At 45.5% G+C, this 22,987-nt stretch overlaps 1 protein-coding gene across 2 annotated transcripts in view; it reads left to right on the top strand.

Annotated features, from left to right (window-relative positions):
- LOC109903007 (cancer-related regulator of actin dynamics homolog) overlaps positions 1-22,629 on the top strand; it is a 41,611-nt gene extending 18,982 nt beyond the window's left edge. The window contains exons 1-9 of one of the 2 annotated variants that reach the window (XM_031785805.1): positions 8,363-8,466; positions 15,496-15,664; positions 16,265-16,397; positions 16,698-16,853; positions 16,946-17,185; positions 17,320-20,017; positions 20,193-20,386; positions 20,524-20,683; positions 20,886-22,629. In XM_031785805.1, the coding sequence (XP_031641665.1) occupies positions 16,356-16,397; positions 16,698-16,853; positions 16,946-17,185; positions 17,320-20,017; positions 20,193-20,386; positions 20,524-20,683; positions 20,886-21,046 (3,651 nt within the window). In that variant the 5' untranslated portion in view covers positions 8,363-8,466; positions 15,496-15,664; positions 16,265-16,355 and the 3' untranslated portion in view covers positions 21,047-22,629. Of the gene's footprint in view, positions 1-8,362; positions 8,467-15,495; positions 15,665-16,264; positions 16,398-16,697; positions 16,854-16,945; positions 17,186-17,319; positions 20,018-20,192; positions 20,387-20,523; positions 20,684-20,885 lie in introns of those variants that run through there. The other variant, XM_031785804.1, reaches the window with a different exon arrangement.
- The last annotated feature ends 358 nt before the right edge of the window (positions 22,630-22,987 follow it).

The raw sequence follows: 22,987 nt of genomic DNA, 5'->3' as shown, positions 1-22,987 counted from the left end.
TCCCTTGGTAGATAATGCGGTTGACATTTGATTGTGAGGAATTCTAAGTCAGGTGAACAGAAGGACTTGAGTTCCTTTATGTTGTTATGATCACACCACGTCTCGTTAATCATAAGGCATACCCCCCCGCCCCTCTTCTTACCAGAAACATGCCTGTTTCTGTCGGCGCGATGCATGAAGAAACCAGCTGGCTGCACCGATAGCGTCTCTCGAGTGAGCCATGTTTCCGTGAAGCAAAGAACGTTACAGTCTCTAATGTCTCTCTGGAATGCTACCATTGCTCAGATTTCATCAACCTTGTTGTCAAGAGACTGGACATTGGCGAGTAGTATGCTAGGGAGTGGTGCGCGATGTGCCCATCTCCGGAGCATGACCAGAAAACCGCTTCGTTTGCCCCTTTTACGGCGTCGTTGTTTTGGGTCGCCGGCTGGGATCCGATCCATTGTCCTGGGTGGAAGGTTAAACACAGGATCCGCTTCGGGAAAGTCATATTCCTGGTCATAATGATGGTGAGTTGACGTTGCTCTAATATTCAGTAGTTCCTCCCGACTGTATGTAAATGAACCCTAAGGGGTACCAATGTACCCCTTAGGGGTACCAATGTAAGAAATAACACGTAAAAAAACAAAATACTGCATAGTTTCCTAGGAACGCGAAGCGAGGCGGCCATCTCTGTCGGGCCTTCCTCTGACACCGCCTGGTGTAGAGGTCCTGAATGGCAGGCAGCTTTGCCCCAGTGATGTACTGGGCCATACGCACTACCCTCTGAAGTGCCTTGCGGTCGGAGGCCGAGCAATTGCCGTACTAGGCAGTGACGCAACCGGTCAGGATGCTCTCGATGTTGCAGCTGTAGAACCTTTTGAGGATCTCAGGACCCATGCCAAATCTTTTTAGTTTCCTGAGGGGGAATAGGCTTTGTTGTGCCCTCTTCATGACTGTCTTGGTGTGTTTGGACCATTCTAGTTTGTTGTTTATGTGGACACCAAGGAGCTTGAAGCTCTCAACCTGCTCCATTACAGCCCTGTCGATGAGAATGGGGGCGTGCTCGGTGCTCCTTTTCCTGTTGTCCACAATCCTCTCCTTAGTCTTGGTTATGTTGAGGGATACTGGGCTATGAAGGCGCACTGGAGGCATAGTGCGTAGAGCCTGCGCAGGATATGCTGGGCCGTGGAGGCGCACTGGAGGTCTGGAGCGCAGAGCTGGCACAACGCGTCCTGGCTGAATCCCCCCTGTAGCATGGCAAGTGCGGGGAGCTGGAACAGGCCGCACTGGTCTGTGCTGGCGAACTGGGGATATCATGCGTAGAGCTGGCGCAGGATATCCTGGACCAAAGAGACGCACCGGAGGCCAGGAGCGCTGAGCTGCACAATCCGTCCTGGCTGAATGCCCACTCTAGCACGGCAACTGCGGGGAGCTGGAACAGAGCGCACCAGGCTATGAATGTGTACTGGAGACACCGTGCGCATCACTGCATAACACGGTGCCTGACCAGTCACACGCTCCCCACGGTAAGCACTGGGAGTTGGCTCAGGTCTAAACCCTACCTCCGCCAATCTCCCCGTGTCCCCCCCCAAAAAATGTTTTGGGGCTGCCTCTCGTGCTTCCGTCATTGCCTTGACTCCTCATATCTTCGTCATTCCTATTTCACTGCCTCCGCCTGCTTCCTTGGCAGGGTCTTGTCCCCTGCCATTACCTCCTCCCAGGTCCAGGATGTCCTCCACTCCCTTTTCTCCCGCTGCTTGGTCCTTTTTTGGTGGGGTGTTCTGTAACGACTCTCGTGGGTTGAAGAAGGAGACCAAGGCGCAGCGTGGAAAGTGTTCATGATCTTTATTGTCAATAATCACTCAAACAAAAATAACAAATACAAATACGAAAGTGAACAGTTCCGTCAGGCACAGATACAAAACAGAAAACAACACCCACAAAACCCAAACGGAAAATGACAACTTAAAAATGATACCCAATCAGAGACAACGATAGACATCTGCCTCTGATTGGGAACCACACTAGGCAAAAACAACAAAGAAATAGAAAACATAGATCCTCCCACCCGAGTCACACCCTGACCTAAGCAAACATAGAGAATAAATAAAGATCTCTAAGGTCAGGGAGTGACACCAACGCTCTAACCACTAGGCTATCTGCCGCCCTATGCATGAGTGTGTGACCACGCCAGGAGCAGTGAGTGCAGTATTGGCCGGCCAGCGAAACAGAGCAGAAGCAGTGCAGGACAGGCCCTAATGCTGGGAAAAATAGGACCTCATCCACAGTACAACACTCAGTACTTCCCCAGAGGGAGAAACAGTCTGACAGACAGAGAGAGATAGGCTGGAGCAGCTCATCAGTTTGCTCAATAACACACTAAGACACAGAGGCTGAACCCAATAGTCTCTCAGGGTTGGCTCAGTCAGCAGTCTGGGTCAACAGACTGGCACACTGTTGACAACCTTTTGGTAAACTGCCGGTACACTGTTCTGTTGAAGCCTTTGTTTCTCTAAATTGCACCATTGTTAATAAATGATTAGGTAACACTGATTACATGATTGAATTCTACCACAGATGATATGGTAGTTTGGATGAGTACAGATTATGATTTAGCTGAGGTCTTGGTAGAGGGGATTGATGGCTATTGAACACTTAATATGATTTACATGGTCAGGAGTTAGTCGACCTACAGTATAGTATTTTAATCATGAAGGATAGATGGATTCAGATGCAACTTTTTAACACTACTGACTCAAACTCACACAGCTCAGAGAGATTGTGCTTGTGACCAGAGAGTAGAAATTAGTTTACTGTATAATTTTCCACAATGCCCCTGTGCAGCAACACACACAGAGTGAAATCACACACTGGTTGCTACTTATAGCCCTGAAAGGGATACCCAGAGAAACCAGAAAGCATTTGTCTTCACAGTGGTGCAGAGTAGCCTGGTAACCTCTCCCACTTCAGTTCATCCACAGGATCTCCCACTAACATTCAGACACACACAAACACTGACATAGATACATTACACACATCTGATCATACAGATACTCATATAAACATATAAAGTAATCCTGGAAAACACTGACCTAGAGCACATACAGTGCATTCGGAAAGTATTCAGACCCCTTGAATTTTTCCACATTATGTTACGTAACAGCCTTATTCTAAAATGAATTTTGAAAATTAAAAAATTCTCAATTTACACACAATACCCCATAATGACAAAGCAAAAACAGTTTTTTGACGTTTTTGCAAATGTATTAAAACATTTTAAAAATATACCTTATTTACATAACTATTCAGACCCTTTGCTGTGAGGCTCAAAATTGAGCTCAGGTGCATTTCCATTGATCATCCTTGAGATGTTTCTACAAATTAATTGGAGTCCACCTGTGGTAAATTCAATTGATTAGACATGATTTGGAAAGGCACACACCTGTCTATATAAGGTTCCACAGTTGACAGTGCATGTCAGAGCAAAAACCAAACCATGAGGTTGAAGGAATTGTCTGTAGAGCTCTGAGACAGGATTGTGGTGAGGCACAGATCTGGTGACAAAACATTTCTGCAGCATTGAAGGTCCCCAAGAACACAATGGCCTCCATCACTCTTAAATGGAAGAAGTCTGGAACTACCAAGTCCCTTCCTAGAGCTGGCTGCCCGGCCAAACTGAGCAATTGGGGGAAAGGCCTTGGTCAGGGAGGTGACCAAGATCCGATGGTCACTCTGAAAGAGCTCCAGAGTTCCTCTGTGGAAATGGGAGAACCATCTCTGTAGCACTCCACCAATCAGGCCTTTATGGTAGAGTGGCCAGACAGAAGCCACTCCTCAGTAAAAGGCACATGACAGCCCACTTGGAGTTTGCCAAAAGGAACCTAAAGACTCTCAGACCATGAGAAACAAGATGTTCTGGTCTGATGAAACCAAGATTGAACTCTTTGGCCTGAATGCCAAGATTCACATCTGGAGGAAACCTGGCACCATCCCTACGGTGAAGCATGGTGATGGCAGCATCATGCTGTGGGAATGTTTTCAGCCGCAGGGACTGGGAGACTAGTCAGGATCGAAGGAAAGATGAACAGAGCAAAGTACAGAGAGATCCTTGATGAAAACCTGCTCCAGAGCACTCAGGACTTCAGACTGGGGTGAACGTTCACCTTCCAACAGGACAACGACCCTAAGCACACAGCCAAGACAGTGCAGGATTGGCTTCGGGACAAGTCTCTAAATGTTCTTGAGTGGCTCAGCCAGAGCCCTGACTTGGACCCAATCGAACATCTCTGGAGAGACCTGAAAATAGCTGTGAAGTGACACTCCTTGTCCAACTTGACAGAGCTTGAGAGGATCCGCAGAGAAGAATGGGAAAAACTCCCCAAATACAGGTGTGCCAAGCTTTTAGCGTAATACTTTGTATTTATTATATTTATTATGGATCCCCATGACAGCAGCTACTCTTCCTGGGGTCCAGCAAAATTAAGGAAGTTTATACAATTTAAAAAACATTGCAATACATTCACAGATTTCACAGCACACTGTGTGCCCTCAGGCCCCTACTCCACCACTACCACATATCTACAGTATTAAATCCATGTGTGTGTATGTTACCGTGTGTGTGTGAATGATTTGTCTGTGTCTATGTATGTGTTGCTTCATAGTCCCCGCTGTTTGATAATGTGTTTTTTTAATATAACTTTACTGCTTGCATCAGTTACTTGATGTGGAATAGAGTTCCATGTTGTCATGGCTCTATGTAGTACTGTGTGCCTCCCATAGTCTGTTCTAGACTGTGAAGAGACCTCTGGTGTGATTTTTCAATGCCGATACCGATTATTGGAGGAACAAAAAAGCCGATACCGATTTAATCAGAAATGTTTTACATTTATTTATTTGTAATAATGACAATTACAACAATACTGGGTGAACACTTATTTTAAATTAAATATAATACATCAATAAAATCAATTTAGCCTCAAATAAATAATGAAACACGTTAAATTTGGTTTAAATAATGCAAAAACAAAAGTGTTGGAGAAGAAAGTAAAAGTGCAATATGTGCTATGTAAGAAAGCTAACGTTTCAGTTCCTTGCTCAGAACATGAGAACATATGAAAGCTGGTGGTTCCTTTTAACATGAGTCTTCAATATTCCCAGGTAAGAAGTTTTAGGTTGTAGTTATTATAGGAATTATAGGACTATTTCCCTCTATACCATTTGTATTTCATTAACCTTTGACTATTGGATGTTCTTATAGGCACTTTAGTATTGCCAGTGTAACAGTATAGCTTCCGTCCCTCTCCTCGCTCCTCCCTGGGCTCGAACCAGCAACACAACGACAACAGCCACCCTCGAAGCAGCGTTACCCATGCAGAGCAAGGGAAACAACCACCCCAAGGCTCAGAGCGAGTGAAGTTTGAAACGCTATTAGCGCGCGCTAACTAGCTACCCATTTCACTTCGGTTACACCACCCTCATCTCGGGAGTTGATAGGCTTGAAGTCATAAACAGCGCAATGATTGACGCACAACGAAGAGCTGCTGGCAAAATGCCCGAAAGTGCTGTTTGAATGAATGTTTACACGCCTGCTTCTGCCTACCACCGCTCAGTCAGATACTTAGATACTTGTAAACTTGTATGCTCAGTCAGATTATATGCAACGCAGGACACGCTAGATAATATCTAGTAATATCATCAACCATGTGTAGTAAACTAGTGATTATGATTGATTGTTTTTTATAAGATAAGTTTAATGCTAGCTAGCAATTTACCTTTGCTTACTGCATTCGCATAGCAGGCAGTCTCCTTGTGGAGTGCAACGAGAGAGAGGCAAGTCGTTATTGCATTGGACTAGTTAACTGTAAGGTTGCAAGATTGGGTCTCCCAAGCTGACAAGGTGAAAATCTGCCGTTCTGCCCTTGAACAAGGCAGTTAACCCACCGTTCCTAGGCCATCATTGAAAATAATAATGTGTTCTTAACCCACTTGCCTAGTTAAATAAAGGTAAAAAATCAATAATAATAAAATAAAATATTTTAAAAAATGGTTAAATCGGCGCCCAAAAATACCGATTTCCGATTGTTATGAAAACTTGAAATCGGCCCTAATTAATCGGCCATTCTGATTAATCAGTCGACCTCTACTCTGGTTGCATGTCTTGTGGTGTATGCATGGGTGTCCGAACTGTGTGCCAGTAGTTTAGACAGACAGCTCGGTGCATTCAACATGTCAATACCTCTCATAAATACAAGTAGTGTTGAAGTCAATCTCTCCTCCACTTTGAGCCAGGAGAGATTGACATGCATATTATTAACATTAGCTCTCTGTGTACATCTAAGCGCCAGCCGTGCTGCCCTGTTCTGAGCCAATTGCAATTTTCCTAAGTCCTTTTTTGTGGCACCTGACCACACGACCGAACAGTAGTCAAGGTGCGACAAAACTAGGGCCTGTGGGACCTGCCTTGTTGATAGCGTTGTTAAGAAGGCAGAGCATCACTTTATTATGGACACACTTCTCCCCATCTTAGCTACTACTGTATTAATATGTTTTGACCATGACAGTTAAAAATCTAGATTTACTCCAAGCAGTTTAGTCATCTCAACTTGATAAATTTCCACATTATTTATTACAAGTTTTGTTGAGATTAAGTGAATGTTTTGTCCCAAATACAATGCTTTTAGTTTTAGAAATATTTAGGGCTAACTTGTTCCCTGCCACCCACTCTGAAACTAACTGCAGATCTTTGTTGAGTGTTGCAGTCATTTCAGTCGCTGTAGTAGCTGACGAGTATAGTGTTGAGTCATCCACATAGATAGACACTGGCTTTACTCAAAGTCAGTGGTATGTCGTTAGTAAAAATTGAAAAAGGCAAGGGGCCTAAACAGCTACCCTGGGGAATTCCTTATTCTACCTGGATTATGTTTGAAAGGCTTCTATTAAAGAACACCCTATGTGTTCTGTTAGACAAGTAACTCTTTATCCACATTGTAGCAGAGGGTGTAAAGCTATAACACATACGTTTTTCCAGCAGCAGACTATGATCAATAATGTCAAAAGCTGCACTGAAGTCTAACAAGACAGACCCCACAATCATTTTATTATCAATTTCTCTCAGCCAATCATCAGTCATTTGTGTAAGTGCTGTTCTTGTTGAGTGTGCTTCCCAATAAGCATGCTGAAAGTCTGTTGTCAGTTTGTTTACTGTAAAATAGCATTGTATCTAGTAAAACACAATTTTTTCCAGAAGTTTACTAAGGGTCGGTAACAGGCTGATTGGTCGGCTATTTGAGCCGGTAAAGGAGGCTTTACTATTCTTGGGTAGCAGAATGAGGCCTGAGGGCACACACTTTCAAGTAGGCATAAATTGAAGATGTGGCAATATTGTCTGCTATTATCCTCAGTAATGTTCCATCTAGATTGTCAGACCCCGGTGGCTTGTCATTGCTGATAGACAACAATTATTTTTTCACCTCTTCCATACCGACTTTACAGAATTCAGAAGTACAATTCTTGTCTTTCATAATTTGGCCCGATATACTTGGATGTGTAAGACTCAAGGCTGTAATCGCTGCCAAAGGTGCTACAACAAAGTCCTGAGTAAAGTGTCTGAATACTTATGTAAATGTCATAAAAAATGTTTGTTATACATTTATTGTGTGTAGATTGATGGGGGGGTAGGAAACAATTTTAGAGTAAGGCTGTAACGTAACAAAATGTGGAAAAAGTCAAGGGGTCTGAATACTTTCCGAATGCACTGTACATGTATTGCACACGTTTCTAAACACACCTCTCGTACTGGCAGGCAAAGATATGTGATTACCGGTATGCACTAGTCTAGTGTAAAATAACATTTGATTAAATTTTCTTAATTTACCTTGGCATGTGAAATAGTTTTCAACTAGGACACTCAGTGAGGATAGAAAAGCATTTTAGTGGGAGAAGTGATAATCTCCTTCCCAGTTCTTGACTTGGATGGAAATAGGGGCCGGTACTCATTTTGGGTACCGGTACTGCTTATATTTAGGTGCAGGAGCGCGACAATACTTTTGAGCTACTATTCTATAAGAGGAACAGGAGGTCAAGCAGTAGAACATTTGAGGTGTACTCAGCGCCAGTGAGCTCCTGCCCAAGTCAAGCACTGCTCCTTCCACTCTTGAGATACAGTAACAATATAATATCTATGGATAGCATATCTACACTGATTTCCCCATTTCCAGAGCAGTCAGGAGATCCCTGAGAGACAACTGTCAGACATTTTATTTTAGACACGGAAATGTGTATCTTATATGACTGGGAGTGTATAACTGACTGGCAAGGAAAGATAATGAGGAAATAAAGATAGGAAGCAAAGGTCCTCTTATCTTCAGTTCAGCTCTGTGGCATGGAAACTGCTTGGTTGTTAAGACTCAATCACTACCAACTGAAATCATGCCCTGTCAGTGTCTGCTAGTGAAGGGGGTTGCATCGGCCAGGGTTGTGTAGCAGGTAGCTATGATTTATGTTTTTGACAGTAATTTACTGATACAATATTTCACACCTGGTTATTGGTCAATAAATCACATAGCCAATACTAACAAAATTATATTTTGCTCTTGTAATGTAATCATTATGCTATAGTAGCAGTAAGCAACCACCTTGTAGATAAACTAACAGCAAGCTTCCTTCATAAGAGCTGTAACTAAAATAGCAGTAATATTTGTGCAATATAAGGTTAATATCTCTGAGTGTGGTTTTCCAATTAATTTGTGGAGAATAGAAACTATATGGACACTGATGTGTCCTTGTGCACATTGTCATTGTCATTTCCAGAGATAAACTTCTTTACTCAGGGAACCGCATTTTATACTCAGATAAACAGGAAATTCATCTTAATATAATTTCCTGTGTGGTAGAGCTTCACTCTATATTATTACAGGGGATTCTGTAGATATATTGGTTTGTTTTGTTTGTGGGCTCCCTGGAGTGCTAGCATTCTATAACATGGCAGCTCTGAAATGCTCTGTGAACCAAGGTTATTATAGTAAACGAAAACAAATCATGAAAAGTAAACGAAAATAAACTAAAATTATACTGACAATATTATCTTTGACTCCAAAACAAACTAAAATAATAACCCTAACGAATTATGTTCAGTTTGAGTTTTTTTCTCAACTTTGGGCAAAAATCTAATGGGGTTTCAAGCTACTGAATCTGGAGTGTAAATGCTGCTAGTATATAGCCGTGTTTTAAATAGTCCTAGCGTGTGCATCACTATCATTAGCTATCACGGAAAAATGTCTAGTTAGTTAACTTGATTCTTCTTACATGTACTACTTAAGTTTTAAAAAATCCTTCCACCATATTGGCGCACTATTCCTTTTAAATCCAAGTCACAGATAATGACTTAAAGATTTGAACCTAACCTTAGCCCTTGAGAACCCAACTTAAGCTACACAGCCATATGGTTTTCATTTGAACTGACCACAGCAGGGCCAATGTGTACAACAGTCGTGACACTCTGATTAACCGTTAATCACTGTGTGCAATGCAGTTTTAGAAAACTCAGAATTTTTTTCATATCACCAAAATAATTTTACAAATACAAAGATACACTTACTGTGCACCGTTTTAACACAGATTCCCACAGAGGTGTTTTGTGTTGCACTTCCTGAGCTAATGGAAACTCGGAAGGGATCAAAAAAACCTGTCAATTCAAAACTGTGTTACACAAAAAAAAAAATCTGTGGTAAAACAGCAAGTGTAAAGTTATTTTGGATTATAATTAAGTTGAGCGTTCAGGGTTTCCAAAACCGTATAGCAATCCAGGATCAATTGTTTCTAGATAGAGCGTTTCACACTTGACAAAATCACCGAGCTAATCAAATGGGATGTGGAATTACTCCAATATAGCATTGGCGTCATGAGAAGGGCTAACCTAACCTATGACATGACCCATCACCTTATCAAAGATGGTGGATAAATAAGATAGTTTACTCAGGCCATTTACCATTTAAATGTTTTTTAAGGTTCCGTCTGTGTAAGTGGGCGTTCCCTCTCTCGCGTGAGCATGCTTTCCCGCATGAGCTCATGATATCATGACACAAGGCGAGACCCAGATGCAGACACAGGAGGCAGATGGTTGGGGTCTTACAATATTTATTAATCCAATAAGGTAAGGCAAGAGAATGGTCAGGGACAGGCAAAAGGGTCAAAACCAGTTCAGAGTCCAGAGTCAGGCAGAGGTCAAAACCAGGACGACTATCAAAAAGAGAACGGGAAAAACATGCTGGTTGACTTGACTAACATACAAGATGAACTGGCACAGAGAGACAGGAAACACAGTGATAAATACACGGGGGAGTATAAGCGACACCTGGAGGGGGTGGAGACAATCACAAAGATAGGAGAAACAGATCAGGGTGTGACAGTACCCCCCACCCCCCCTACCTCGGCGCATACCTGGCCGACGTCGGTGGAAATCGGCAATGAGCACCTCTCCTCCAGGCCATAACCCTCCTAGTCAACCAGGTACTGGAAACCCCTGCCCCATGGTCGAACCTTCAGGTAGTGTCTCATCGTATACGCCAGTTGGCCACCGATAACCCGGGGGGAAGGATGGGCCTAGAGACAGCAGACAAATGACAGTGAGACACCGGCTTAATCCTAGACACAAGACGGACAGCAGTGGAACTCAGGACTCTGGAGATGGAAAAAGGACCAATGAACTGTGGAGACCGCTTGCAGGACTCTACACGAAGGGGCAGATCCCGAGTGGAAAGCCATACCCTCTGCCCGTTGTGGTAGCGGGGAGCTGGGGTTCGGCGACGGTCCTCTTGACAACGATACCTGGAGTTGGTCTTGAGAATAGCCACCCTGGCTCTTCTCCAGGTACGTCGACAGAGGTGGACCGCAATCGGAGACCATGTCTACCGGGAGTCCATGGATCCAGAAGACATGCTGCACCATAAGCTGGGCAGAAACGTTGTCGAAGGAAGGCTAGTGTACGACGGGACCCTGGGTGACAGGTCAGCCTGGAGCAATGAGCCCATTCCAGGACCCGGGACCGGAATGGGTTAGGGACAAACAGCAGGTTAGCCGAGCCCCCTTCAGGTCCAGGTTGGGAGCGTTGCGCCTCGCAAACCAGTTTCTCAATACTCCAATCCACAGTGGCAGCAAGGCATGAGGTAGGGAGAATGGTTTTGGAAGTCGAGGGTCTGGCAGAGGAACTGTATAGGCGGGAGAGAGCATCAGCCTTCATATTTTTAGACCCAGGACGGTAGGAAATGGTCAAGTTGAATCTGGTTAACAGGAGGGCCCACCGGACCTGCCTTGAGTTAAGGCACTTGGCTGAACGGAGATATTCCAAGTTTTTATGGTTGGTACAGACCAGGAATGGCTGTTCTGCTCCTACCAGCCAGTGCCTCCACTCCTCCAACGCCATCTTCACAGCCAGGAGTTCTCGGTTGCCATCATCGTAGTTCCTCTCAACAAGATTGAGACGATGGGACAGGAAGGCACAGGGATGAAGCTTCTGGTCCTGGACAGATCGCTGGGACAGGATGGACCCCACTCCAACATCCGAAGCATCCACTTCCAACACAAATTGATGCGAGGGGTCCGGATGGATGAGGATGGGTGCTGTTGTGAACCGATGCTTCAGTTCCACAAAGGCTTTGTCGACAGCTGGAGACCATTTGAACGGTACCTTGGGGGAGGTGAGTGCCGATAGGGTGGCCCGCCAGGGTGCTGTAATCACGAATGAAATGGCGGTAGAAGTTTGCAAAACCAAGAAACCTTTGCAGCTGCACCCTGGACGTTGGTTGAGGCCAATCCACCACTGCTTTCACCTTTCCAGGATCCATCTGAACATTGCCCTCAGCAATGACATATCCCAGAAAGGGGATAGAAGAGAGGTGGAACTCACACTTCTCGGCTTTCACGAACAATTGGTTTTCCAGGATACGCTGAAGGACCTGACATGGAGTACATGTTCTTGGGCAGATCGGGAAAAAAACAGGATGTCGTCCAGGTAGACAAACACAAACCAGTTTAGCATGTCCAGAAGCACATCGTTGACCAAAGCCTGGAAGACAGTGGGGGCATTGGTGAGTCCAAATGGCATGATCTGGTACTCAGTGTCCACTGGCTGTGTTGAAGGCTGTCTTTCCACTCATCCCCCTCGCATATTCGAACCAGTTGGTAGGCATTCCGAAGGTCCAACTTGGAAAACATGGTAGCCCCCTGAAGATGTTCAAACGCTGACAAGAGGAGCGGTAGGGGGTAACGATTTTGACAGTGATATCATTAAGCCCCCGGTAGTCAATGCACGGGCGCAGGGTCTTGTCTTTCTTCTCTACAAAGAAAAACCCTGCGCCAGCAGGAGATGTAGAAGGACGGATGGCCCCAGTGGCCAGAGACTATGTACTCCTCCATAGCAATGGTCTCTGGTTCGGACAGAGAGTACAACCAACCCCGAGGTGGTGTAGTGCCTGGGAGAAGATCAATGGCACAATCATAAGGACGGTGCGGGGGAAGGGAAGTAGCACGTGCCTTGCTAAACACTTCCAGGAGGTCATGGTATTCCGTGGGGATAACAGAGACATCCACCGTCTTGTTAACCTCCTGAGGAAGACGACTAGGGGAAGGCTGTGCTGCTTGAAGGCAGTGACAATGGCAAAATGTCCTCCAACCCAGGATGGATCTTGTGGTCCAGTCAATCACAGGATTGTGCTTTTGGAGCCAGGATCATCCTAAAACAACCGGAACATGGGAGATGCAATGAGGAGGAACTGTATTGTCTCACTGTGGTTACCAGAAACCCGTAATTGAAAGGGCACACTATTATGGGTGACTTGCCCTATAGAGCGGACCGTCCAGTGCCCTAGCAACCATGGGCACAGAGAGAGGCTGAGTCGGAATACCAAGCTCCGAAGCTATCGTGGCATCCATAAGTCATTCATCAGCCCCAGAGTCAATGAGCACCCAGAGAGACTTAGATTGGTCTCCCCACAGCACAAGAGCAAAAAGGAGTGTGCAGGTGATGGGAATTAGGGAACTCCCAGTCAGGAGTATCGAACTCACCTGTCGTAGATTCACGAGAGAGCTCGGGTGACCTCGACTCCTCTCGGAAAAGCTGCCTTCGTAAACTTCCAGATTCAAAAGGTGAACACGTCATATCAGGTGCACGAGTGTGCCAGAGACCAGACCTCCTCTCACTCTTGAGTTCCCTTAGGCGTCCATCAATTTTAATGGTTAAGGTGATAAGAGAGGCGAGGTCCACCGGCAGTTCCCGAGCAGCTAACTCATCCCTTACCTCCTCAGATAATCTGTGCAGAAAAGTATTGAAAAGAGACTCCAGATTCCAGGCACTCTCGGTGGCCAACGTTCGAAAATCCACCGCTTGGTCTGCCACACTACGGGAGTTTTGACGTAAGTCAAGCAGTTTGCTGGCCTTTCACCCGGATACCGGAGACTCAAAAACTTCTCACCTCTGCCATGAATTCCTCCAAATGACAGATCCCGACATTAGCATAATTATATACGCTATCTTCGATTGGTCTGAAGAAAACGAAGATGGCTGTAGCTCAAAAAATAAGCGAGCACTGAGAACGAAAACCCCGGCAGGTACCAGGATTTCCCGAATATCGCTCTGGAGGTGGTAAGCAGGATTGACGGGGAGTCGGGATAGGCTGTACAAACTCACCACAGAAAGGGGAAAAAATGAATGGCAGACAGTCTCTGAGCTAACTCCCTGGTTTGCTCCATAATAGCCTTTAACCCATGGTCGTGGTGTTCCATCAAGGAACTGAGCCCTTCCAAAAGGCCCTATAGCAACTCCTGATGTCTCCCAATGGAGGCTCCCTGCAGGGAGACAGCTAGGCGGAGCTGGTCCAAGTCTGCTGGGTCTGTCATGGCCAGTTCGTACTATCATGACACAAAGCGAGACCCAGATGCAGACACAAGAGGCAGATGGTTGGAGTCTTAGAATATTAATTAATCCAATAGGGTAAGGCAAGAGAATGGTCATGGACAGGCAAAAGGGTCAAAACCAGTTCAGAGTCAGGCAGGGGTAAAAACCAGGACGACTATCAAAAAGAGAAGAGCAAAAGGAGTATGGGAAAAACATGCTGTTTGACTTGACTAACATACAAGATGAACTGGCACAGAGAGACAGGAAACACAGGCGACACCTGGAGGGGGTGGAGACAATCACAAGGACAGTTGAAACAGATCAGGGCATGACACACAGTTCCTCCATAATATCTGACATGCTCACAGGAGAGAGGGAACAGCTGGCTCTGGTCTACATTGTGTCCTCTCCCTAGTCGCCATACCTGCCCGACCAGATAAAAATGTGTCAGTGAGATGTCTGGCTTTCTCTTCTGTCTTTGACCTTATGTGCAGTTGCATAAAATAACAACCCAAAAACAAACAAAAAACAATATAACCCAAATGCCTCCTAGGCTCCCATGAGTCCTTTCTGTCCCTAACACTAAACCTAAAACTGAAACTAAATAATATAAAAATGAAGTTAAACTAAATAAAAACTAGAAAATTAGGTCTGAAAACTCACTGAAACTAAACTGATTTGGAAAAAAACGAATGGAAATAAAAACACAAAAATATAATAACCTTACTGTTGACATTAGGAGCTCCCTACACTTTAATAAGAGATCTGTTGGTCAGCTAAGTTGCTGCTCAGATGAAACACCATCTGACAAGGTCACAAGAGACAGGACAGTCATGATAAGCAGGCAGTCATGATGAGCTTCACCGCCATTGTTTCTGTGTTTGTAGTAAACCTCTGGTTATGCGATTACATAGCTGGGATTTTCAAGGTTGATTTGTAATGAGTAATTGTGGTGGTGAATACTCTACTCCAAACGACCCAGCTGTTGGTATAGTGAAGTTGGTATAATAACTCTCCTTGGGGACAATTTATGAATCAATTTGGCACAAGCCACGATAGAAGAGTATTTATGTGATGAAGGAGCATGTGCAAACGTCAGTGATAAATCACATCTATGTGGAATTAGACTACCCGGAGCCTCAAAGGTCCACAGCACACCATGGTGTGTAGATAACATGAACAGTATTGAACTGTCTAAAATTGCTTTGGATAAGAGTATCTGTGTAGCCTTGAGTATCTGTTCAAGTGAAACAAATGTATGTTTGCATATGAGAAAGAGAGACAGTCGTTCAATGAGTGAGTGATTTCCTGAATGACTTCCAATGGTCCAGTCAGGTCAGAATGATTCCGCCTTTTTATGATTCGAATGTTGGTTTTCCTCCTTGTCCTTATGACTATTCCTACTTTATTTAGCACATTCTGTTATTCAAGGTAAGTATTATCAACCGATCCAAGGTTTTCTCTTCACCTGATCTGCTGTGGAGTTATTTTGTGTAGATTCACACACACTCACACTACGGGCCACTCATTTAGATGTAATTATACAGTCCACCACAGATGTGATAATAAAGAGCGATAAGGTGATAGTGTGTAGCTTTGGTTATCATTTCTCTTTCTGCCTGCAGAGAGGCGACAACAGGGCAAATTCCAGTCGTTCAGACGCCTGTTTGGGAAGAGGAAGAAGAAGGCAGCAAAGCAGGACTTCAATACAGCAGAGCTGAAGGCTAGCTTCTCCACAGGGGAAGTGTCTAACGGAGTCATCTCAGATGATGAGGAGACCAATCAACATCTGAGGTAAACAGGACATCCGTGCATTCTGTTTGATATTATGAGCAATACTCCAGTAGTCCAGGTTGCATTTATACACTGTTCATAATGTTGTCATGAGGACATGCAATGCAGTTGAGTTGCTCTACATTGCCGTTTTCCCCCTATTGCTTGTACAGGTCCCCACCTCAAAATGAAACAAGCTCTGAACACAGGTCTTATCAATAACTTAGACTGCATGGACTTGAGCACATTGTCTTTAATCCCTTCCAGTAAGCCACACCCAGACCACAGAGAAAGCCTCTAATACTATTTCCGCTAAGACCCAACGTGGATCCCATATATATTATCATGTGGCTTCTTGTTTGGCATGCAATGTTATCTATTTTCGAGTCGGCAGATTCGACTAAATCTCAGTCTGGTGAGAAAGGGGTGCAGTTCAGTTGAAATGTGATCTATAAACTGCTTGACTGACTTTTAGATTTTAATTGGTGGAGTTTAGAGTGTGTGAAATGGTTTCTGTTTGTGCAAATGAATTTGCTCAGGGATACTACATCTTGTCAGGAATGAATGAGTGACTGACTGTAATAGCATGCTATAACTGTAGCTCCCGTTATGTCTTTGCAGGGAGCTGAACCCCATTGGGTCTCAAGCCCTCTCTCACGACAGTGTGTTTATCCCAGAAGAAGCATTACAGGAGCTCAGCCCAGAACAAACCATGTCCCAGGAAAACGTCTCCGATAAAGTCAGGAACTTGCAGGTGGGCCTTAAACACACATTCAGATGTATGTTCACAGTCTTGGTTGATGACTCTAATTACCATGTACTCGAAAGTCAACTGTTGCTCCCAGATAACAGACACTTTAACGTTACTGCTGTCTTCAATGTTAACTGTGTGTGTGTGTGTGTGTGTGTGTGTGTGTGTGTGTGTGTGTGTGTGTGTGTGTGTGTGTGTGTGTGTGTGTGTGTGTGTGTGTGTGTGTGTGTGTGTGTGTGTGTGTGTGTGTGTGTGTGTGTGTGTGTGTGTGTGTGTGTGTGTGTGTGTGTGTGGAAAATGCAGCGGCAGATAGCACAGAATATCAAGTTTGGCCAGAAGCACCCCTCTCTGAGGAAGAGCGAGGGAGACGAGGGCAGCTCGGATGAAGAGGAGGTGCTCAATAGCCCTCTGAGGGTCTTAGCCCAAGTGGAGGCTGAGCCAGTGGACACAGAGCCAAAGGTAATAGCAGATCATTAATTGCATAATGTTTGGTTCACTGTTAGCTTATAATGATACCGTATTAACTCAAATAATTTTTGTTGGAAATATAGGAAGAGAATGAAAATGAGGCCGGTGAGAGCCATGGAGCTCCCCAGGCTGAAGCCCCCAGCACTCCAGTGAAATCTTCCAGGTCCAAACAAGTTCTTCCAGCCATCGGCACCATTGAGTCCATCGACCTGGATGAAGTCTCACAGTCTGTCCCTCGGCTGGACAACACCGCTGCCAAGCATAAGCTGTCTGTCAAACCCAAAAACCAGAGGATCTCTCGCAAGCACCACCGGTATACACAGGTGAGAGGGGGTCATGGTCCTTACAGTTGGTGGTCTTTCTTTGGTTTGAATGTGCATACATAGAATTGTCATGTAGACTGAATATAGTGAGATAAAGCTCACCAATAGAAATCAAAATACATAATTTTTTCCAGGATCTGCAAGAGGTGGATATCCCTGGCATACAGCAGGAGGAGAAAGATGCAGCAGACAGCCAACACAGGAACGCTGAGGAGGAGACACCCCCAGAGAAAACCAAGAAGCAGAAACTGCAGGAGGAGGAGAGATGGGAGTCCAGGAGAAAGAGAGAACTGGCGGAACAGAGGCACAGAGAGGAAGAGGAAGATAGGAAGAAGAAAGCAGAGGAGTGGCGGCTGTGTGAGTTAGAGGAGGAGCGATGTTGCGAACAAGAGGAGGGACGTATACTTAAAAAGGAGGAGGAAAGGAGGCAGAGAGAGGATATGGAGAGGAGGATGAAAGAAGAAGAGGAGAGGAGGCAGAGAGAGGAGATGGAGAGGAGGATGAAAGAAGAAGAGGAGAGGAGGCAGAGAGAGGAGATGGAGAGGAGGATGAAAGAAGAAGAGGAGAGGAGGCAGAGAGAGGAGATGGAGAGGAGGATGAAAGAAGAAAAGGAGAGGAGGATGAAAGAAGAAGAGGAGAGGAGGCAGAGAGAGGAGATGGAGAGGAGGATGAAAGAAGAAGAGGAGAGGAGGCAGAGAGAGGAGATGGAGAGGAGGATGAAAGAAAAAGAGGAGAGGAGGCAGAGAGAGGAGATGGAGAGGAGGATGAAAGAAGAAGAGGAGAGGAGGCAGAGAGAGGAGATGGAGAGGAGGATGAAAGAAGAAGAGGAAAGGAGGCAGAGAGAGGAGATGGAGAGGAGGATGAAAGAAGAAGAGGAGAGGATAGAGAAAGAAGAAGAAAGAAGGATGAGAGAGGATTTGGAGCTTATGCAACGAGAGGAGAAGGAGAGGACACTGGAGGAAGAGGAGAAAGAGGAAGAGGAAAGGAGTAGGAAAGAAGAAGAGGAGAGGAAGCAGTGTGAACTGGAGGCAGAGCGTCTTCGTGTAGATGAGGAAAATAAACTAAAAGAGGCAGAAGAGGAGGAGAGAATGACAAAGCAGGTGAAGAAAAAGAGAAAACTGCTTGCAGAGGAGGAGAGGAAGAAAAATGAGGAGGAGGAGGAGGAGGAGGAGAAGAGGCTGTGTGCAGAAGTGGCTGTGAGCAGCTCTGACCCTGAGAGGAAGAGGAGGGCAGAGGAGGTGCGCTGGAGAGAGATGGAGAAGAGACAGAGGCCGTTCACCGTCAAAGGGTCCTCTGGGGAGAAGCAGATCCTGTTCCAGAAGGTCAACCTAACGCCTGTTATACCGGCCTCCAGTCAGCAGGGGAGCGCTGTGACTGAACACAGAGAGGGAGCCAAGGCCTCATCGCTTGGAGGAGCTGACTCCCCCACCCTCCTGTCCTCTCAGTATGTCCGCCACACAGCCATCCTGGTGACAGGTGCCCAGCTATGTGGGACTGCTGTCAACCTGGACCATATCAACGAAATCGCTTGTAAGTCTCTCCTGGGTCTGGCAGATGAAAAGAAAGCTGCCATGGGAACCCCACCACCAACCAAGAGCAAGACCCCACCAGTACATAAGTCTGGAAAAACCAAATCCCTCAGTGAGTCCACAGACCAGTCCAGTGCAGCCATTCTTGCAGAGTGGGCCAGTATACGCTGCAAGATATTTAAGGGGGCAGAGGAGGGGAAGTATGAGGAATACCCAGACCCCCATAGCCAAAGCCGACCCAGCAGTGAGGACCAGAGTCCGTTCCCCCATACCAACCTCAGGAAGACCATGTCCGCCAGCGCCAAGTTCTCCATCACTCCGGCCAGGAAGAAGTTTGCCGACTCCAGCAGGAACTCTGAGGTGTTAAATCCGGAAGAGAAGGAAGGAGGATGCCCAGCCTCTGCTCTCTCCAACAACTCCTCCAGCACCTCTGTTCCCTCTGCAGCCTCACCAGCCCCAGGCAGCAAAGCCCAGAGCAGGGGTGGTAAGACCGTCCGGATCGCAGACGGAAAAGGGGAGTGCATGTTTGCCAAAGACCTCCCATCGTTCATAGTCCCCAGGTCTTCCCAGTGGTCCCCCAGACCTGAGGGGTCAGTGACAGACGCTGTGAGCCTGGGAGGAGAATCAGAGGACTCTGACGGCCGGGAGGAAGGGAGGGAGCAGGGCCAGCCCTCTCCGTTTGGGATCAAGCTGAGGAGGACCAACTACTCCCTCCGCTTCCACAGTGATCAGTTGACTGACAAGAGGAAGAAGAGGTACAGCGCCGGTGACAGCTTCAACGGTGTTCCCTCACCTCTGACCCCCATTGACCCTGACTCTGACACCTCAGTTTTCTCTGATAGATCCAGCCCTGCGTCTCCATTCAGAGAGAGCATACCCGGGGTAAAGCCTGGACATATGGTTGTATCTCTTCCAAAGCCCCGGGCCAAAGCAGGCAAGTCTCCCACCCCTTCCATGCACAGCGAGGTGGAGAGGCCTTCCAAACCCTCACTCTACCAAAGACCGAGCACATCCCCTAAACCTGCTACCCCTCCCCCCTCTCCACTCCCCAAGGTGGGCAGAGGGGGTTCAAGCGATGCAGTGGTCCAGAGGACGAGGGTGGGGGCTGATTCAGCTGGCCATGAGGAGCGAGATGAGAGGATGGAAGAAACCTCAGCCGTGGCCCAGCTCCACAGGAACGGCCAGGGACAGGGCCAGGGGGGTCAGAGGGAGGAGGAGCCCAAGGAGAAGAGGTCCTTCTTCCCCTCCATCAGTATGCCCTGGAGGGAGAAGGCTGACAGGAAAACGGAGCTCATCAGGAAAGGTTAGTGTCATCTTGGGAAGCGCATGTACTGCTAGTGCTCCAATCTCCATGACAGAGATTTTATGGATTGCTTTTTTTTAAGCGAGTAGGGATGTCACACCTGCATTTTAATTACTTGAGTGATTTTGTGTGTATGATGTCAAGTATGATGGTTGTCTCAACTCACTACTTACAGAGGGGAAGCCATCGCTGCAGAGCAGGCACTCGTTAGACAGCGTACGGGTCCAGGACAAGGAGGCGGGGCCTCCGTGGATCACTCTGGCGCTGCAGAAACAAAAGGGCTTCAAAGAGCACCAGCAGAGCCGAGACGAGCGCCGCAGCAATAGAGAGGCCAAACTGCCTGAGAAACAGGCCAAGGACAAAGACAGCGTATGATACTGCACTTTAACACACATTACTGTCCTTACCTTCATACCATTATGATTATGCTTATGCAGAGAGAGAAATGCATTCAGGGCAGTAGGAGAGACTGGGACAGTCCGCTAAAAGGTACATGTGTTTCACAGTGTGTGTTGGTTAGTCCTTCAGAAGCTAAGGGGAGTGGAAACACCAGCCCTCCCAAATCACAGACACCGGAGGAGGCCAAGAGACCAGACACCCTCCTGGGCTGCTTTGAGCGCCGGGACCACCTGAAGAAAGCCAACACTCTGCCCAGCACAGTCACAGGTAAGAGCTTTCATATTCACAACTGTTTGTCATCACACTTTCCCAAGATCAGATCAGACAGTTAGGATATCTCACATATGAAACATGATTCTATTACATCTGGATCATCATAATCAAACAAATCTGTTATCAAACTGGGTTATACACTTTTATGGTGTCCTCAGCATGCATTATAACCCTCTCTCTGGGTCTTGTGTTACAGTTGAGATTGCAGACTCCACACCATCGCCCCCTGCAGTGAAGGAGGTGACCAAGCGCTTCCCGTCCACTGACTCTCCCCAGGTGTCCACTGAGCCGGCCTGGTTAGCTCTGGCCAAGCGCAAGGCCAAGGCCTGGAGTGACTGCCCTCAGATCATCAAATAACCTCCTCTCTAACCTCTACACTGCATCAGTACTGTACACACACTGCCCATGAACTATGACCCCTGTCCCAAACCCTCCCGACCTCTCCTCTCTGCCCCTGATCTGCCCCTGATCTGCCCCTGCACTCTAACCTCAACCCAAGCCTCCCCCTATTTCACCATAACCATGTACTTGTATGATTAAAAGTGTTTTCACATTCATAATATAAACACAGTCACACATTTACAAACACAAACACTCAGTACAAGCATGCACTTATACAAACACCTGCAAACACAAAGTTTAAGATTACCTGGCTGTATGTTATCAACTATATAATATCTTCCAACAAGTCAAAAGATCCTACTGTAGCCAATCATGGCCACTGCTGGCCTTTGCAATAGCCAATCCCAACCCTTACTTCCCAACAGTAGCCAATCAAAGCACCACGGCTGTAAATAGATCATGCACTTAACATAATACAAGAAAAAAAAGCTTATGTATTGAAAAGATCAATCCCACAGGTCTGAAAAGGGATATAGATTCTTCATTCAAGGGTACTTTGGGAACAGTGTTTTAAGGGCTACCAGTAAACAATAAACCAACATGACATATGATCACCCAGTTGTATCACCCTTAGAACCACAATATTTATGTTACCTTATCTCGTGGGTATTATTTCAAGCACTGATTTTAACAGTGATGAAACAATATATTTGTAATCTCTGAGCCTTGTCTGCGTTGTACAAAGGCTTCTTTTTTAAAACTTGTATTCAAAAGCAGTACTTAGTATAACTATTCTCACTGTGCCCGTGATGACTGTGACAGCTGTCTAAGATACTATATTGCAGATAAAAAAGAAAGAAAAAATCCCTAAACAAAGTTGTTTGAAATTCACTGCAGTTTGTAAAATAACACTAAAATCTGTCAGAATCAAATGTCGACTGCACTGAAACACAGCACTAAAGACCAAGGTTCAAGTGGTTGAATTGCACAGTATTCTCACCATTCTAATGTGTCATGGATTTTGCTTTGCTATGGAAAGAGACTACCTGCCTGCTGTAACATCCCATGTGCTCAAGTCACTGCTAATGTGATGATCCATACGGCCTTTACATGGTCCTCCAGCATTTGGAAAGTCACATTCTCTGAATCCCATCATTGGACAAGTTAAACTCTATCACATCCTCTTAATTTACCTCAATGTGATTTGAACCAATCAGCCCTGCTGTGAGAACCTCTGCTGGGCTGTCTGTTGGTGACTGACAGCGTATGGATATTTCTTCCATCATTATCTTCCTCTCACTACTCAATGTAATGATCTGTATGTATGGATGTAAGTATGGATGTATGTTAGAGGCGGTTTTACCAGGACATTGGTCAGAAAAAAGCCTGTAAGTCTCAGTCAGTCACTTTGTCATTTATTTGTATAATTTTTTTAAACATTTGGTCGTGTGCAATAGTGTAGTATACAAAGTGGTGAATGTAAAAATAATTGGGGTAATAATTGCACTTTTTTGTCCCACTTAAAAAAAGGTATTCATGAGAACATCTTTAAAGTGATGCAAATGTTATGAATTATAAATTAAATACTGATGTCTGAACTCAAAGCCTCAAGTCATATTTCTCCTCCAAATTAGTATCAATAGTTTGCATTTGTTTCCTATATTACTTTTAAATATTATAACATAGTACAAAAATACATGATGTCATACATGTCATCTCAGGAAACTATTTGAGCTCATCTGTCGGCTCCACACAGTACACAAAGTCATTGCGTCATTCTGGAAACTGGAAACACTTATCTCCCTCACTAGCTTTAAGCACCAACTGTCAGAGCAGCTCACAGATTACTGCACCTGTACATAGCCCACCTATAATTTAGCCCAAACAACTACCTCTTTCCCAACTGTATTTAATTTTAATTTATTTATTTATTTTGCTCCTTTGCACCCCATTATT

This window comes from Oncorhynchus kisutch, linkage group LG13, assembly GCF_002021735.2.
Source record: "Oncorhynchus kisutch isolate 150728-3 linkage group LG13, Okis_V2, whole genome shotgun sequence".
In the NCBI taxonomy this organism is placed as follows: Eukaryota; Metazoa; Chordata; class Actinopteri; order Salmoniformes; family Salmonidae; genus Oncorhynchus; species Oncorhynchus kisutch.
The sequence above is the reverse complement of the archived record's forward strand: the minus strand, read 5'-3'. Positions and strand labels throughout refer to the sequence as shown.